Source organism: Malaya genurostris, chromosome 2, assembly GCF_030247185.1.
Source record: "Malaya genurostris strain Urasoe2022 chromosome 2, Malgen_1.1, whole genome shotgun sequence".
NCBI classification, from domain to species: Eukaryota; Metazoa; Arthropoda; class Insecta; order Diptera; family Culicidae; genus Malaya; species Malaya genurostris.
In genome coordinates this window covers 79,298,612-79,316,036 of record NC_080571.1, presented here as the reverse complement: position 1 = coordinate 79,316,036, position 17,425 = coordinate 79,298,612, and the positions used below count along the sequence as shown (strand labels likewise).

The 17,425-nt window shown below is 40.3% G+C and overlaps 1 protein-coding gene across 34 annotated transcripts in view; it reads left to right on the top strand.

Annotated features, from left to right (window-relative positions):
- The window catches only part of LOC131432946 (ensconsin), a 383,203-nt gene that overhangs the window by 281,451 nt on the left and 84,327 nt on the right, over positions 1–17,425 (top strand). For 3 of the 34 annotated variants that reach the window (XM_058599586.1, XM_058599585.1, XM_058599582.1), the window contains exon 1: positions 5,670–5,712. The exons of 30 other annotated variants lie outside the window; for them this stretch is intronic. In XM_058599586.1, coding sequence (XP_058455569.1) covers positions 5,685–5,712 — 28 coding nt within the window. In that variant the 5' untranslated portion in view covers positions 5,670–5,684. Of the gene's footprint in view, positions 1–5,618; positions 5,713–17,425 lie in introns of those variants that run through there. One more of the 34 variants, XM_058599570.1, reaches the window with a different exon arrangement.

Below are 17,425 nucleotides of genomic sequence, written 5' to 3'. Positions count from 1 at the left end.
CTTCCAGGAAGATCTTTCGTTTGTAACTATTTTGGTCAAAATCGTTCCAGCCATCTCTGAGAAACATACCTCTTAACTTTGCACACACAGACATTTGCTCCGTTCGTCGAGCTGAATCGATTGGTATATGACACGAGGAACTTGAGCGAATTCAATACCTATTTTTTACACTTAAAAAGAAATTCGGAAGCTATGCATTTTATCCATTTTTCCACCAACTCACGAATACCACATCGAAATAACTGTTAGTTTTTTGATGCGATCAAGTCGTGAAGTAATTTTTCCACATCTTCAAACTAGCGAAGCAGCACTCTGCAAGTGCGTGAGACATCGATGCAAATAAATGATAGCCGGAAGGGGCCCATTCCGGAGAGTATAGCGTGTGTGATAAAAGTTTAAAAGTTCCCTCCTGAGTTTGAGAAATGATAAACCGTTTTTGAAAAGAAAAAGTTCCCTTCAATTCCATTATGAAACTTTTTTTAACTATTTCATTTTAATACCAAAGTAATAGTCCCGTCGCTCAAACCCCAAACATTGAAAAATGATAATTTGGTCGCTTTCGCTGTATGTGCGAGACCAGTTTTCGGACAATACTTGATTCAATTTCATCATTTGCTGTTGGTGTTGATTAGTATTTACAGTTTCTCCTGGTTTAAGAAGCTCATCCTACAAAAAAACTCTTTAAATTTCACCACATACACAGCATCGTTTTCTTTCCGAAGCGGTTAGAATTTGCAGTTGATGTCGATGGTTGGCCAAGGTCGACCCAAGATTTTCTGCGCAAGAAACTCTCAAAATAAATACATTCCTCAACCTTTTATCTCATGCCGAGTAAGCAAAATCCGCCTTTATTACTGCCTATCATTTAGCTTTTCCATATTGTTTATTTAAACCCATACATCATTTTCCCATCTTCTGTATCGTTCCCATGACGTGTAGACAATAAGAAATGGCTTGACCTCTCGGTAAGTTGATGGGTATTGTGTTGATTTAATAATATTTAACAATTTAACAATTGTTTTAGCTGTACCTAGCTGTTTCAAAACTAGCCGCGTAACCTTTTCCTGTCATAATTTTGACCGATAATAACTCAGTCACTTGTTGATGGATTCATATAATTTAACAATTAATCGATTCGGAAACGTTTAACTTAAACATGTATGCAACGTCGTTTCAGTATTTCAATAGCATACTATTGAAAAACTGAATCGACCTATGTTTTCACGACCTATGGCAAACCATCATGATGTCATCCGTTTGACAGTTTCAATCGTTTCTTACATTTCGAATTACATTGGCAGTAGCAGTATGAAGTTTCGTACAAAGAAGAATCTATAAATATATGCTGTATAGCATTTCTTTTAATAGTAGGTGGTAGCCTGTGATTAAAGCAAGTAACTCGTCCACCGAGTTACTGACTGGATTGTAAAGTATATGCGTTCGCTTGCTGGATTGTCGCGTTTGCCTTGTGTTGTGTGTCGGTGAAATTTTTGCTGTCTGCTGCACACCGTGTTCACTAGAGTATATTAAATATCAATTTGCTATTGAAGAATCGAATCGGAGCAATAGTCTATAATTGCTATTATTGATCCAAACAATAATCATGTAATCTTACTAAATGGCTAGAAACTGACATGGTCTGATCAAGTAAAATTCAAACTAAGTGTAACAAGAGCTATAAATCGTTATACCGTACCGATTTGCTTCAGTTCAATTATCATTTGCATTAAATTGTAACAATATTCGTTCATGTATTAATAACATCGAGTTACAATATGAACAAAATTGCTGCGTATCCAGTGGTTCTTAGTAAAAACAATGGAAACCAACTGTTTAACACGTTTTCTTCCTTGTATCGTTACCATCGTATTTATCGACACTATCCGAAGATTATTGACGCTATTTAACGATGGATCAATAAAGTTACACTACTACTGAGTTTACTGGTTCACGGTTATTGATTCAACATTTCTCGCTAAAAAAATATAAAATCTTCTTTTGAATCTATTCATTGTTTATAAAAATAATAAGTTTTTACGTTCTCTTTCTCGAAAATTATCATTTTAAAACTAAATCTTTTTATTTATCCAGGTTTATATCTAGAGGTTATTCGTATCTAAAATTGATATTTCAAGTAACTTTGAAATCATCATCAGTTACTTCCTGTTAAAGGATATATTGTATAAACTTTACAAAAATGTGGAAAGGGTTAAAAGATCAATCATTATGAAAGAATTCAATTCTCTATTTGATCATTCACAAACAATCTAAGCGCTTAAATTAGATTGAGTTTCTAATTGATCACTTGAATAAGTTTTTAGTTTTGTGCATCCACCATCCTATTTTGGGAACCTTTGAATTGTTTAATGTTTAATGTAATTGTGCTCGGTTGTGTGTTGCATACAGCCGTATTTTTTTCCCTTTTTCAAAAGGTTTTGCTCATCACGTCAAATTTTGGTTTCAATACAAAGTTTGAAAAAAAATATGGCACATTTGATTATGCGATTAGTGTCCTTTGGAAAATGAGCATATTACTGCTGATGCAATTTGAAGGCATTTACTAAATCGGAGTTCTTAGAATTTCATCTCTAAATATCTCGAAAATGAACTGAGACGTCTTCAATTAAAAAAACGCTCCAATCAAATCAATGTCAATGGTTTTATTAACAAATTTCAAAAAGAAATTAAATTTTTTGTTTCATTTTTTCGGTAAATTGGAAAAGCGTTAAACTGTTTTGTTTTTTTCAGTGCATGGTTTTTAAGAGTCATCTTCATTCTAAACACCGATCGATTTTTTACACTTTTTCGATTATACACTTTTTTGTACAATCAATAGTTTCCGATTGAAATGAGTCTTGAGTTGCACTGATATCTCTATCCATATAGAACAGATGTAAAGTCGTTACGTCGAATGCCATTTTACCGAAAGCCGTTTTGCGCTATTCTAGATAAAAATTTTCTTTTGGTAAAATGTCATTATTGTTCTTTACGTTTCGTCTTAGACTCGTCAGTACAGAGCAGTTCAAATTGAATTCATTTAGGGGTTAGCCTATGTTCATCCCGAGTTGGCGGTTCAATGCATAGGTCGCTGGTCCGACAACCCAGTTTTCGTATGTTCGAGCCTCGACCTGGAAGGATTCTTAGTGTCAGTAGGATCCATAGTACTAGCCATGCAATGATTCTGTACACTAAGAATCGGCTGCGAAGTCTGTTGAAACAGAAAGGCCAAATTCCACAAAAAGGAATGTAATGCCAGGACTTTGCTTTGCTATGTTTGTGCTTACGGCACATAACCGTTTTTTATTGTTCTTTACGTTTCGTACCATACCTGCATCGGCCAGAATAAGCCGAAAACAACGTTTTCGTTCGGCGCGTCAGGAAAGACGTGGTACTTCGGTACCAAATATATAAGTCAGGGGCGTCTCGTTCTCATGTGCACCTCGTGCACTGCACAGCCGATCAAATTGAAGGAATTTATTGCATCACCCCATCCGCATGTAATTATTTTTATATTCTCTATATTTTCGATGAAAGCGTGTCGGATGGCTCCGAATATAAAATAATGAGTGATTTTGTTCACAGCGCAATATGCATAAATTTTCCCTAAGCTGCAGCAAGGGCATGCAGCTTGCGCCAATAACAGCCAAACAATCTTTTCATATCGCATTGGCGTGGTGTTCTGAACTCTAGTACTTTGTCTTGTGCACCGAAATTGCGTACATTTACACACATCTTATAATACATCCAACCTAAAATTTCAAGTATCTCTTGTCACTCTGTTAGTATCTTTTCCGTGCACATGAGTTACTGCACAGATTCAAGCACTTGTATGCACACCTTCAGGAGAAACTTATGCTTATGGCAGTTGAAAACGAATTGCTGTCTCAGTTGCAACATTGAAGCGGTTTTATTGATGAAGTTATTGAAAGATTATCTCGACCTGCAGAGCGCCGAATTGTAATTGTATTGTGACGATGATACGAAATAAGTTTGAAAAAAAAACTCCCTTCGAAAAGTATATCGTTATTTCATTGTATTGAAAAACACAAGCGAATATCCATTCCTCAAACTTTGGTTTTCACTTACAACGAACTGTTATATAAGATAGCGTACCACTTAAACAGTGCACAACCTGTAAATTTTGTCACGAGGCGCCACTGATATAAGTGTTTTGCAAATATCATTAACTTTACGTCTGCTTAGCGGTTCAAATTGAACTGTTTAAGTTTGCAATAAGCAGTTCAATTTGAACTGCTCTGCACTGACGAGTCTAAGACGAAACGTAAAGAACAATAAAAACGGTTGTGTGCCCTAAGCACAAACATAGGCTAACCCCTAAATGAAAATGTCATTTTCATTTTCTCGTTGAGTTAACTACATTCAGGACGACGCAAAAGACTTAACGATCAAAACAAATAAATCAAATTCGGTCAAATGGCTTTTAGCTTTACATTCTTCACTAGTTTGCGCCAAATTTAACGTATGCAAATATAATCATCTTTAAACTCAATCCAAGATCTAATGAATCGGATCTGAGTTTTAAATATTAACATCTTGAATTTAACGCATTCACGAGCTGTTGCTGTGTAATAAATGTCACTGTGAATGCGGTAACCGGTACCACCTACATCCTCACCACAACAAGAAGCCTGGTAGCACAACAACTGGAAAATTTATTACAAACGATGGAAGCCTCCAAATAGTGAAACAGCTTGCGAATGTTTTTCCTCGGCTCTGTCTGAGCCAACCAAAAATTTCGCACTTACCTGTCAGTCATAGCCTCATTCATAAAACGTGTATCATTAATTTTTCGTTTAACGAATTAGCATTCAGATTAGCGGTTCTCAACGTTGGTGGATCGCGAAGCGTTTTGTTTTCGGTCGGTGGTCGATCATTGATTTAGATAAACGGTGTTGTGAATTCATTTTTTTTGTGTTGATTTCATCTGATGTTAAACTGTGCAAAGTTTATTGACTTCCATCAGATGATTGTACATTCGTGCATCGACTGTCAACGTACAATTAACTGTTCAAGTTGGCGTCACATTGTTTAATTTTCCAATTCTCGTTTACTCCGTTCATTCGGTGCATGTAAACACACTTGAGCTTCTCGTGCGGGTGCAAATTAAACTGTGCCCAATTTTATTGCACTGAGTTATGGGTGGTGTGATGATCTCATCGTTTAACGGATTGAAATTTATGTTCCTGTAATGTCACGGTTTCGACCTTGATAGGGTTTCGCCCTTGTTCGGTTAGGTCTTAAATCGATACTGTAGGTCAACAGCTCGGTGTCAACTCCAAGGGAAAAGCATTCGAGCCAACAAACGCGCTCCTATATGTTTACGAACATACAAAATGGTGTCGAATTCCAGTCAACTCACTCTGTCTGCCTCGTGATCCGATGCGATTGTCATGCTCGGTTGCCTAACCAAAGGCGTTAACATGCTGTCACCGCGACTGCTGCTGCTGCTGCTGGGAGCGTTGTCAAACAGGCTAATGGAATACATTATTGTCATATTATCTTGCAACTATGAATTGAAACATTATGACATTTAGTTTGACAACATTGACCAGTTCTAATTAGCATTTTCTTTTTTTCTCTTCTTCTTCTTCTTCTAGGTAAGTCACGAAACAAACCAATCCGGCAGTAATTTTTACGATATCAATGATTCACGTTATAAACCAATGACAACCGACGTGTTTGGAATACTTCGTAAGTTGAAATTCAAATTAGTATTGTCTGTGTTTGCCTCCTACATTCTAGCGGTGACATATGTGCCAATCAACACGTATGAATTGAATTCATTTAAAGCGCAAGGCCTCTCCAAGACCTCTCCTTCGCCTGCTGTCAATTGCAATTTTCAATGCCTTGAAACACCTGAGAGTACAAACGTATTCGTGGAGAAAATTTCCAACAAGCTTCCAAGCTGAGTGGCGACGAAAGATCATTGATGTTTGAAAAATTATAATTTGATAAGCTCTCAATGTTAGTCAAGTCAAGTTGACAAATCATTCCAGATGTTTCGTTCGTGGAACACCGGAACGCGAACACCGGAGGAAGAGAAATACCTTTTCGTTTCAATCCATCGTAACCATCGCCTTTCTTCTGTCGCATTCCGATCTAAGTCCGGACAACTCCCAAAAACAAAAAGAACCGTGAAACGCGAGCAAAACAAATCTCGAAATAATTGCCATTACTACTACTACTACTACTTCTACTGCTGGTAGTAGGCAGTAGTCACATTCAACGAACATTCCTTAGACAGTCAGACAGCAGTTACTGTTACTAATTTTGTGCCTGCCAGCAAACAAACAAATAAACCAACGAATACTTACGCTACCCCCGCGGACGCAAGTGTTGGTGCGCCTGCAAGATTTTCAGACGATTCCAGCAGCTCCGCGCGGATCTGACTGGCGTGAGAAGTTTACAGCACTTTTAGTATCCTAACCGGTAGCGTTCGGAAACGACGGCACTGTACGATTCGCGATTCGGTCGGTCGCGTTTGTTGCTCGATTCACGTGGGGACTGCAGTCTGCTTTGTTTGTTTTGATTGCAACACACGTGCACACTGGAAAGTTAGACATAAGAATGCGAGTGTGCGAGTGTATGTGAGTACCGAATCCGGTTCTAGACGGAGTGAGAATTGAATTAGTAGACTGGAGTGGCATGCAGTTAGCTAAGTTTTATTACGCACTCTTTTGCTCTTTGGCTCTCTGGTTGCGAGAACATTCTTATGACTGTGGCAGTTTCGTGATAAGATAAGACAGGAAAGAGTTTCGAACGTGGCTTAACATGCAACCGGGTCCAAATTTCGAATTTCAAGGGGCTGCTGCAATTTCAATCAAAGAAATCTATGGTCATAAATTTTTTTTTATTCAATATTATAATATAATTTTAAGGCACACTGCTTAAGCTCTAAGATGCCAAGGGTATTTACTAATCTTAATTACGACTAACTTAAAACTAAAATAGTATCATTATGTAATGTAGCGTAGCGGATTCTCGAGAAGCGATCGGTAGTGGCCGGTGAATTGAATATTGCATGAGGGTCTTCCATATGCCGTTGGCGAAGATCCATGTTGGCCGCATCATTCGATCCGTGTGGGTCCGCGGGAAACACCCCCAGGCTACGAAGGCCCGGCGGGTGGCCCGCGTGCTGGTTTTCGACTGGGGCGGCCTTCCGTGGACGATGATGGTGATGTTACGGAAGAGAATGAAAAAAAAAGTAAATATTGTGGAAACGGGGTAAAAAGGGGATGTGGGAACAAAATGTTTGAAAACGATAAAGATCTAATTAGTTGCCATCGAGATGGTGAAGAGACAGGGAAGGGGTAACGAAAAAGTTAGTGACAAAAAAAGATCTTGTTAGTTCCAATGAAGATGGTGGACAGGGACGGGGATCGAGAGAATCGGGCGGATGTTAGTGTCGAACCTGTAGGTGGAGTTTATACTTTCTGAGCGAGGGATAACACATTACACTTGTATATCAATGTGTTTAAGGTACTGGTATATGAGAAGCATATATAAACTATCCCGACTCGCCAACACATCCCGAACCGGAACCTCAGGCGGTCTACCTCGGGCCCTAAGGGATTCCAGTAGCTTCGACCTGGCGTCACGATACTCTACGCACGACCACACGACATGCTCGATGTCCTGATAACCGTCGCCACAGGTGCAGAGACCGCTCTCCGCAAGCCCAACACGCCGGAGATGTGCGTTGAAAGTGTAGTGATTTGACATGAGCCGCGACATAACACGAATGAAATCGCGACTCACGTTCATCCCCCTGAACCAAGGTTTCGTCGATACCCTAGGGATAATGGAATGTAGCCATCGTCCCAGTTCGCCATTGCTCCATGAAGTTTGCCAACTTTCGAGAGTTTTCTGACGAGAGATACTGAAAAATTCATTGAAGCAGATTGGTCTTTCATAAATATCACCTTCTAATGCGCCCACCTTAGCCAATGAGTCTGCCTTTTCATTGCCTGGAATGGAACAATGCGAAGGGACCCAGACTAACGATATTAAATAAGACCGTTCAGATAAAGTTCGCAAGTGTTCCCGTATTTTCCCCAGGAAATATGGGGGATACTTTCCTGGCTTCATTGCCCGGAGAGCTTCTATTGAGCTTAGACTGTCCGTGACAATGTAGTAATGGTCTTTGGGCAAGGTTTCAATGATCTCAAGGGTGTACTGAATAGCAGCTAATTCTGCGACGTAAACTGAAGCCGGATCATTGAGTTTGTGAGAAGCGGTGATGTTTTGATTGAAGATGCCGAAGCCTGTGGACCTGTTGATGTTTGAACCGTCAGTGTAAAACACCTTTTCACAGTTGACTGTTCTAAATTTATTATAAAAAATATTTGGGGCCACTTGAGGGCGCACGTGATCCGGGATTCCACGAATTTCTTCTCTCATGGATGTGTCGAAAAACACAGTAGAATCAGAAGTATCCAAGAAATGAGCACGATTGGAAACAAACGAAGAAGGATTAATATTCTGAGCCATGTAATCAAAATACAAGGACATAAAACGGGTCTGAGAATTGAGCTCGACAAGCCTTTCGAAGTTTTCAATCACCATCGGATTCAAGATGTCGCATCGGATTAGCAATCGATATGAGAGATCCCAGAATCGGTTTTTCAACGGTAAGACGCCCGCGAGCACTTCGAGACTCATCGTATGAGTCGACTGCATGCAACCTAAGGCAATACGCAAACAACGATACTGAATTCTTTCCAGCTTGATGAAATGAGTGTTCGCCGCGGATCGGAAGCAAAAGCATCCGTATTCCATCACGGACAATATCGTTGTTTGGTATAACCTGATCAGGTCTCCTGGGTGGGCACCCCACCATGATCCGGTTATTGTACGAAGAAAATTGATTCTCTGTTGGCATTTTTGTTTCAGATACCTAATGTGACATCCCCAGGTGCCTTTGGAGTCGAACCAGACCCCGAGATATTTAAATGTGAAGACCTGAGCTATGGTTTCACCCCCTAGTTGAAGCTGTAATTGTGCTGGTTCTCGCTTCCTTGAAAATACAACCAGCTCAGTTTTCTCCGTGGAGAACTCGATACCCATTTGAAGAGCCCATGTCGACAAGTTGTCGAGGGTATCTTGCAATGGTCCTTGGAGATCGGCAGCTTTGGGTCCTATAATAGACACAACGCTGTCGTCGGCAAGTTGTCTTAGCGTGCAAGATGTGTTGATACATTCATCAATGTTGTTCACGTAAAAGTTGTATAAAAGGGGGCTTAAGCATGAGCCCTGAGGAAGACCCATGTAACTGAATCGTATTGTCGACAAATCACCATGCGCGAAATACATGTATTTCTCGGACAACAGATTATACAAAAAGTTATTCAAAATTGGTGAAAGACCATGCTGATGCAACTTCTCAGATAGGATGTTTATGGAAACTGAATCAAAAGCCCCCTTGATGTCTAGGAAAACTGACGCCATTTGTTCTTTACGAGCAAATGCCATTTGAATTTCGGTTGAGAGCAACGCAAGACAATCGTTCGTTCCTTTGCCCCTGCGGAAGCCGAATTGTGTATCTGAAAGTAAGCCATTAGTCTCGACCCAATTGTCTAGACGAAACAGAATCATTTTTTCGAACAATTTCCGGATACAGGAAAGCATAGCAATCGGCCGATACGAATTGTGATCGGAGGCTGGTTTCCCTGGTTTTTGAATGGCAATAACTCTTACTTGTCTCCAGTCATGTGGGACAATATTATCCTCAAGAAGCCTATTGAATAAATTCAATAAGCGCCTTTTGGCAGAGTCAGGCAAATTTTTCAACAAGTTGAATTTGATTTTGTCTAACCCCGGAGATTTATTGTTACACGATAAAAGCGCAAGTGAGAACTCGACCATCGAAAAAGGTGTTTCGTTTCTGTTTGATGAAGCGACGCGCATGATTGTCTGTTCCGGAACAGAGTCAGGACATACTTTTTTAGCGAAATCGAATATCCAGCGGTTAGAATATTCCTCGCTTTCGTTTGTGGTGTTTTTGTTGCGCATTCGTCGGGCTGTGTTCCAAAGAGTGCTCATTGATGTTTTTCTCGATAATCCGTCTACGAATCGACGCCAATAACCGCTTTTCTTCGCTTTAATCAAGCTTTTCATTTTAGCGTCTAATGCCGCGTAGTTTCTAAAATTATCAGGTGTTCCGTTTTTCCTAAACTCGACAAATGATGAAGTTCTCTCCGCGTTTAATTCTGAGCACTCTTTGTCCCACCACGGGTTGGGGGGACGGATGTTAGTTTTCGCGCCGGGTACACGTTTCGTCTGAGCTTGAGTCGCGGTGTCGAGAATCAAGCCAGCCAAAAACGTGTACTCTTCCTCCGGAGGAAGTTCTTGTGTTGTTTCTAGATTCTCAGATATCAAATTTGCGTAGCATTTCCAATCAATGTTTCGTGTGAGGTCATACGAAACATTGATTGTTTCCGATGGTCTTAATCCGGTGGCGACTGAAATTACGATAGGCAGATGATCGCTACCGTGGGGATCAGGGATTACCTTCCACGTGCAACCCAACCGTAGCGATGTCGAGCAAAGGGATAAGTCTAGCGCACTTGGTCTTGCTGGTGGTGCAGGAATTCGTGTCATTTCTCCCGTATTCAAGATTGTCATATTGAAGTTGTCGCAGATATCATGGATCATAGTTGATCTGTTATCGTCGTGAAAACAGCCCCATCCCGTACCGTGTGAGTTAAAGTCTCCTAAAACCAACGTCGGTGCGGGAAGAAGCTCTATGATATCATTGAGCCGCCGATGCCCAACCGAGGCTCTTGGAGGAATGTAGATGGAAGCAATGCAAAGGTCCTTGCCTTTGATTGTAACATGACATGCGACAACTTCAATACCTGGTATCGAGGGGAGGTTAATGCGATAGAAAGAATAGCACTTTTTGATCCCCAAAAGTACTCCTCCATAGGAATCATCTCGATCCAGACGAATAATGTTAAAATCGTGGAAGTTTAAGGGTATTTCAGAAATTAGCCAAGTTTCGCACAATGCAAATGCGTCACATTTCAGATTATTTACTAGAAATTTGAAAGGATCTATTTTTGGGATGATACTTCTACAATTCCACTGTATAACAGTGATTGTATCCGTGACCTCGGTGGGTGTCTTAGCCATCGAAGGATACGATCGCTGAAAGAAGGGGCCATTTTGCAGTCAACTGCTTCAAGAATGTTTTAACTGTAGGAATAAAAGCCATTATCAGGCTTTTAAGAGGTTCAGAAATATTGAAAGTAGACATGATCCAGTCCACAATATCAGAGAATTTAACAAACCCAGTATTTGGTAAATTTTCTGACTGATCTTAAGGGACTTTCGGGGGTTTTGAAGTCCCAGGAAGTGATGGAAATTCTTGCTCGGAATTTAATTTTCCAAGGCCTGGAGCTTTTCTCTCTGGTTTTTTGCCATCACTACCAGTTGTTGTAATTTTTCGAGACCCATCAGAGGACATCTTCGAACCCTTACTAGGGAGCTTTTGAAAAGATTTATTTCTTCTCTTTCTGTATGATGAGCTAAGAGGGACAGCCGAAGATGTACCTTCGAGAGGGTCATCATATTCGCTCTCGTCAGTTGCCAAACAAGCGTACAGGTTTACTGGAGGCGTAGCACTCTTCAACATTTCAGCAAAAGAACGCTTTGAATGTTGCTTAAGTGAACGCCTCATCTTATCCTGGCGCAATTTGTACGCGGGACAATCAGAGAGGTCATGCGGCCCCTCCTTACAGTAGAGACACTTTTCATTGTCTCCACTGCAGGAGTTATCCGCATGACTCCCTCCACACTTTATACACCGGGATTTATTGCAACAATGGGATGCTGTATGTCCCAATTGTTTGCAATTAGTGCAGTTCATGACCCGCGGCACAAAAAGGCGAACAGGTAAACGAATTCGGTCCAGGAGGACGTAGTTAGGCAAAGCCGAGCCAACGAAAGTCACCCGATACGAGTCTGATGGGATATAGGACTTAGTGCCATCCTCAGCGGTCGATACTGAACGCAATTGCTTGCAGTCCAGTATCTTAACGTTCTTGAGTAAGGGGTTTTTAAAACCGCCTGCCCCATGCTTAAGAACGTCCTCGCAAGTCAGACTCGGATCGGTGATCACGCCGTCTATCTCGACTTCGCGAGCTGGTACGTATACGCGATACTCCCGCGTGAAATGCTCATTTTGAACGATCTCATTAGCCTGTTTTGCACTGGCTAACAAGACCCTAAGCTTGTCCGGGCGTACTTTTTCAATTTTTTGTACGGTATTGTATCGCGAGGACAGGTCTTCAGAAAGTCTTAGAAGATTCAATTTTTTACCGTTGGCTTTGGTCCGGATGTAAACCGCATACGGTCCGGCCGGGAGTGCAAGTCCATCGGGATAATTTTTTACACGAGATATTTGGCTATAAGATGATTCCATTTTGTCATCTGGAGGGAGGTCAGGCAATTCTGTGCCTTCTGTCATGGCACGGAAATGTGTCCGTGCGGGTAAATATTGGAGGACAAATGTAGTGGTATTGAAGAACAGGGGGAAAAAAGAAAAAGGCAAAAATACTTAGCTTTAGCTCTCAAAGGGTGAACGGCAGACAAGGCCCGGTCCTAGGCAATCGGTGGATATTCCTGATCAATAAAGTGCAAAAAACCTCCTAGAGGAAAAAGCACTTTTTTGCAGTCTCTTTCTGCACTGTACAATGGAATCTTATACGTTTTTTCACTATACACTGTCCAATGTATTTGTTAACAATATAGCAGCAGCGCCCAGCTGGGCGCTGGCTAACGGTACCACACAGTGCTTCTTTACACAACTCACAATTGACCTTGAAGACGGATTAATTCGAACTATCACTCGACCGCACTGATTCAGACAATAGAATACGAAATGACCTTGAAAGCGGAATAAAACAATTTACCGCACCACTGGAGAAACACGAACTTGCGTCCGATCAGCCCGATAGTTGCAGTGGAACTGATGGTCATAAATTGAATATATTAAACGAACTGTTGACGTAGGAAAAAAACTGTTTTTTTTAAATACGATAAAATAACTAAACCTGAAATGAAAACTAGGCTCCAACCGTAGAAGCTAGAGGACAAAATCTCATTAAAAGTCATACCCCTGCTTCAAAATGCATCGGTGTAACTTGAAAAACTCGGAAATAGGGTGCTGCTTGTGTTCTGACAGATGAAAATCTGTCATTTTTATCATTGTGTTATTGCTATTGGTGATTCGTAGATTCATTATGACAACCCCAAATGTACAAATAAGAAATGGACACCAAAGCAAAACATTTACATATATACGTTCATGCTCTGTTGATGGTCCAAAGTGTTGTAAGCGACGTCAAACCATCGGAAGATCATTGTATCGTACCGAACCAGTTCGTTTGAAGCGATGCCGGCCAGTTCTATACGACCATAGTTTTTCATCATGACAACGCTCGGCCATATATTGCGTTTTCGGTCCAGAACTATTAGGATAACAGTTCGGCTGAAAAGTTCGTATCGTTTAATAGAAACACACATTTTTTTGCCAAAATTCGTTTTTATTATTCAACATAATTGCCATCAGAGGCGATACAGCGATTATAGCGATCTTCCAACTTTTCGATACCATTTTTGTAGTACGATTTGTCCTTTGCCTCAAAATAGGCCTCAGTTTCAGCGATTACCACTTCATTGCTTCTAAATTTTTTACCAGCGAGCATTCTCTTGAGGTCTTAGAACAGGAAAAAGTCACTGGGGGCCAAATCTGGAGAATACGGTGGATGAGGGAGCAATTCGAAACCCAATTCGTTCAATTTCAGCATGGTTTTCATCGACTTGTTACACGGTGCATTGTCTTGATGAAACAAAACTTTTTTCTTCTTCAAATGAGGCCGTTTTTTTGAAATTTCGTCCTTCAAACGCTCTAATAACGCTATATAATAGTCACTGTTGATGGTTTTTCCCTTTTCAAGGTAGTCGATGAAAATTATACCATGCGAATCCCAAAATACAGACGCCATAACCTTGCCGGCCGATTGTTGAGTCTTTCCACGCTTTGGGTTCGGTTCATCGCGTGCAGTCCACTCAGCTGACTGTCGATTGGACTCCGGAGTGAAGTGATGGAGCCATGTATCGTCCATTGTTATATATCGACGAAAAAAATCGGTTTTATTTCGATATAACAGCTCCAAACACTGCTCAGAATCATCAATTCGTTGTTGTTTTTGATCGATTGCGAGCTCACGCGGCACCCATTTTGCACAAAGCTTTCTCATATCCAAATATTCGTGAATAATATGTATAACACGTTCCTTTGATATCTTTAGGGTGTCATCTATCTCGATCAACTGCACTTTACGGTCATTGAAAATCATTTTGTGGATTTTTTTCACGTTTTCATCGGTAACAGCCTCTTTTGGACGTCCACTGCGTTCATCGTCTTCGGTGCTCATATGACCAGTACGAAATTTTGCAAACCACTTACGAATTGTTGCTTCGCCCGATGCAGAGTCTGGATAACACTCATCAAGCCATTTTTTGGTATCGGCGGCACTTTTTTTCATCAAAAAGTAGTGTTTCATCAACACAAGAAATTCCTTTTTTTCCATTTTTTTCATAATAACAAAAGTTGCTTCACTCAAAATGCAATATCTCACAAACTAATAATCAGATAGCTGTCAAATTTATACACGTATCTTTTGAAGGTTGGTACTAACTGAAAATGGTATGGATTTAATTCTAGTGGCGCCCTCTCATAGAAACGTTACGAACTTTTCAGCCGATTTAGTTTTAGTCAATTTATATGAGCTTGGGTGCATCAACCGCTGGGAATTGGAATTTTGCGACGGCAATTCAAACGCGCCATTCAATCGCAGCGCGTTCTGTGTGCTTGAAACCCTTCGCTCCTGTTACGTTTATAAATGAAATTCATGTCAAAAAGCGTTTTATTGCTAATGCATGAACATCATCGTCGGTATCAAACAGCTGGGAGTAAAACAGTCAGCTGGAAGTAAATCAATGATCGAATTTGGAGCATAAAATTTTTGCGCATACCTGAAAATTAATCATTCATTAACATTTTCTAATTTGTCACCAAATCTTTTTCATCTTAAACAAGGTTAACTTTATCACAACACCGCTGTTAGATAAACACATTGACATTTTGAAGCGACGCGAACAGATTTCAACTAAAAAAGTTGTTGATTTTGCATTGCGATTATTGCTTTGCTTTCAACTGTCTCCGGCATTTGACAACATTCTAAACAACATATTTTTCAACTACTTGAATATATGCAAATCAAAAACCATATTGGTTGAATCAAAAAGACATTAGTTGAATCAATTATCACAAAAATCAAGAACTGCGATATCGCAATTTTATTATCGAAGGGTTCTCCGTGCAGTTTAAGAGCTATAAATTTGCTCATTGTAATCTTTTTCCTAGAAGTAAGCCTTCTCGTGATATTCAAACATGAAATTCAAAGAAGATCGTTTTTTTTTGGATTGCAATTTTTATTCAACGCATTCGTTTTCTATTGTTTGAAAGATAAGCATTTTCCACAGCTCGACTCCATGTGATTTTATTTGGAAGAGGAGAAAGTTTTTTTTTTTAATTATAAATCAGACCTTATTCTAGATTTTTCGACTTTATTTTAAACGTCACAAAATAACTCGGAAAGAAATACATTTTTAAAGCTATTTGCTTTTTATAACTGACCTAGACGAACAACATAAGGAGTAAAATGAAAGCGAAAAAACGACATTAATTATTTCATGTAATGGCTAGTACAACTGCACATTTTGAAAATAGGTCGAACAATAAATCATGCAGTGCGCAAAACCACCGTTCAGAGACTGCCGGCTCGGTCAACCAACCTCTTCCTTAAGACGTATCACACGCCGCATGAAATCGCACATCAGGTGTAATAAAGCTTCCCTGGTACCTCCGTCGGATCCGGTGGGTACCGAGATCAACTATTACCTGCTGCAAGCATAACTGGATGCAGCCGAAGAAAGTGTAGAAATACAGGTGATACAAACTAGCGATCGGGACCACGGAACGATTTGTAAACAAAGAAGAACAAATGTTCCAAAAGCGTGAGTCAGACAATTAACCCCATAGTTTGGTCGCGCCGAGCAGATCAGAGTAGAAAACAGTAAAAAAAAGCTATCGTCATACTGTCGTGACTGTGATGATGCAACAGCCAAGATCTTTGACTCGACCGTTGTTCCGCATCCATAAGTCAGACTCTGACTTGCATGATGCAGCTGTTGTCTCCATATCGGAATGATTTGTTGCCGTTTGGAGGCAGTGATCTCGCATGTTGATCAAAATAAGATATAAGATTTTCCGCTCTACGCCAATGGATGTAAACGATCTGTAAAAGTGTTGGCAACAAAAAGGACTTAAATATTTCCGATTGAAGAGACTTGTTAGTTCGCTTGAGAATCGATTAGTCATATCACACACACGTTTGAAAATTGTTTGCTCGGGAGCTCGCCAAGTGTCAAGAGGCCGGCAGGTTTCCATCTATGGGTGTCAGGATTGCAGCGAATGCTTGAATGAATCGACGTACAAATGAACGAACGAAAGAACGAGGATGCCGTAGGCGTCCGGCTGCTTGTTGAGTAAACTTGGCCCGAACGGATGGGGGTGTCACGATCCAAACGGAGAGTAATTTACATATTTGTGCTGCTTCAACCGGTCAGAATGTAAAAAAAATACAGTTTAGTAATGACAGCTTCGCGACGGCGGTGGTGCGACCTTTGTCGGAATGTGCAAGTAGGTGGTAAGACTATCTGGACGATGACGAGAAACAGATTGGGAAAGGTGGTTCAGGGCATATTTCGTCCTTGGTTAAGGACAATCAGTGGGAGAGGCGTAGTTTAGGTCAAATCAATTCTACATGGACCGATGTAAAAATTAGGACAATTTTATCGAAGTTATCCATGCAAAAAAAACTTTTTGTTGTATATATATAAACCAAAAAGACTCGCAGCTGGGATTTTCCATTTTAGAAAGACTATAATAATGAAATGACAGTAATCGGAAAACTAAGAACTGTTGTCGTGAAAATTATTATCATATAAAATAGGTTTGATTAGCACCTACAAATATACTGCACTTTTCCACGTAATTGCCGTTTGGTTCGAAGCATTTTTCGTGTCGCTCTTCCAGCATTTTTTTCCATCTTTCCATCAACTCACGTATGCCACGTAGAACGAACTGTTTATCTTTTGAAGCGATCCAGTTATCAAGCCATTTCTCTTCATAACTCGTGAAATGATTATCAGGCAGTGTGTAAGACATCGGTGAAAGGAAATGAAAGTCGGAGCGGATCAAGTTTGGGGAGTATGGCGGGTTGGACCAAAAGTTCCACCTCATTTCGGAAATGATATTTTTGACCGCTTTCAC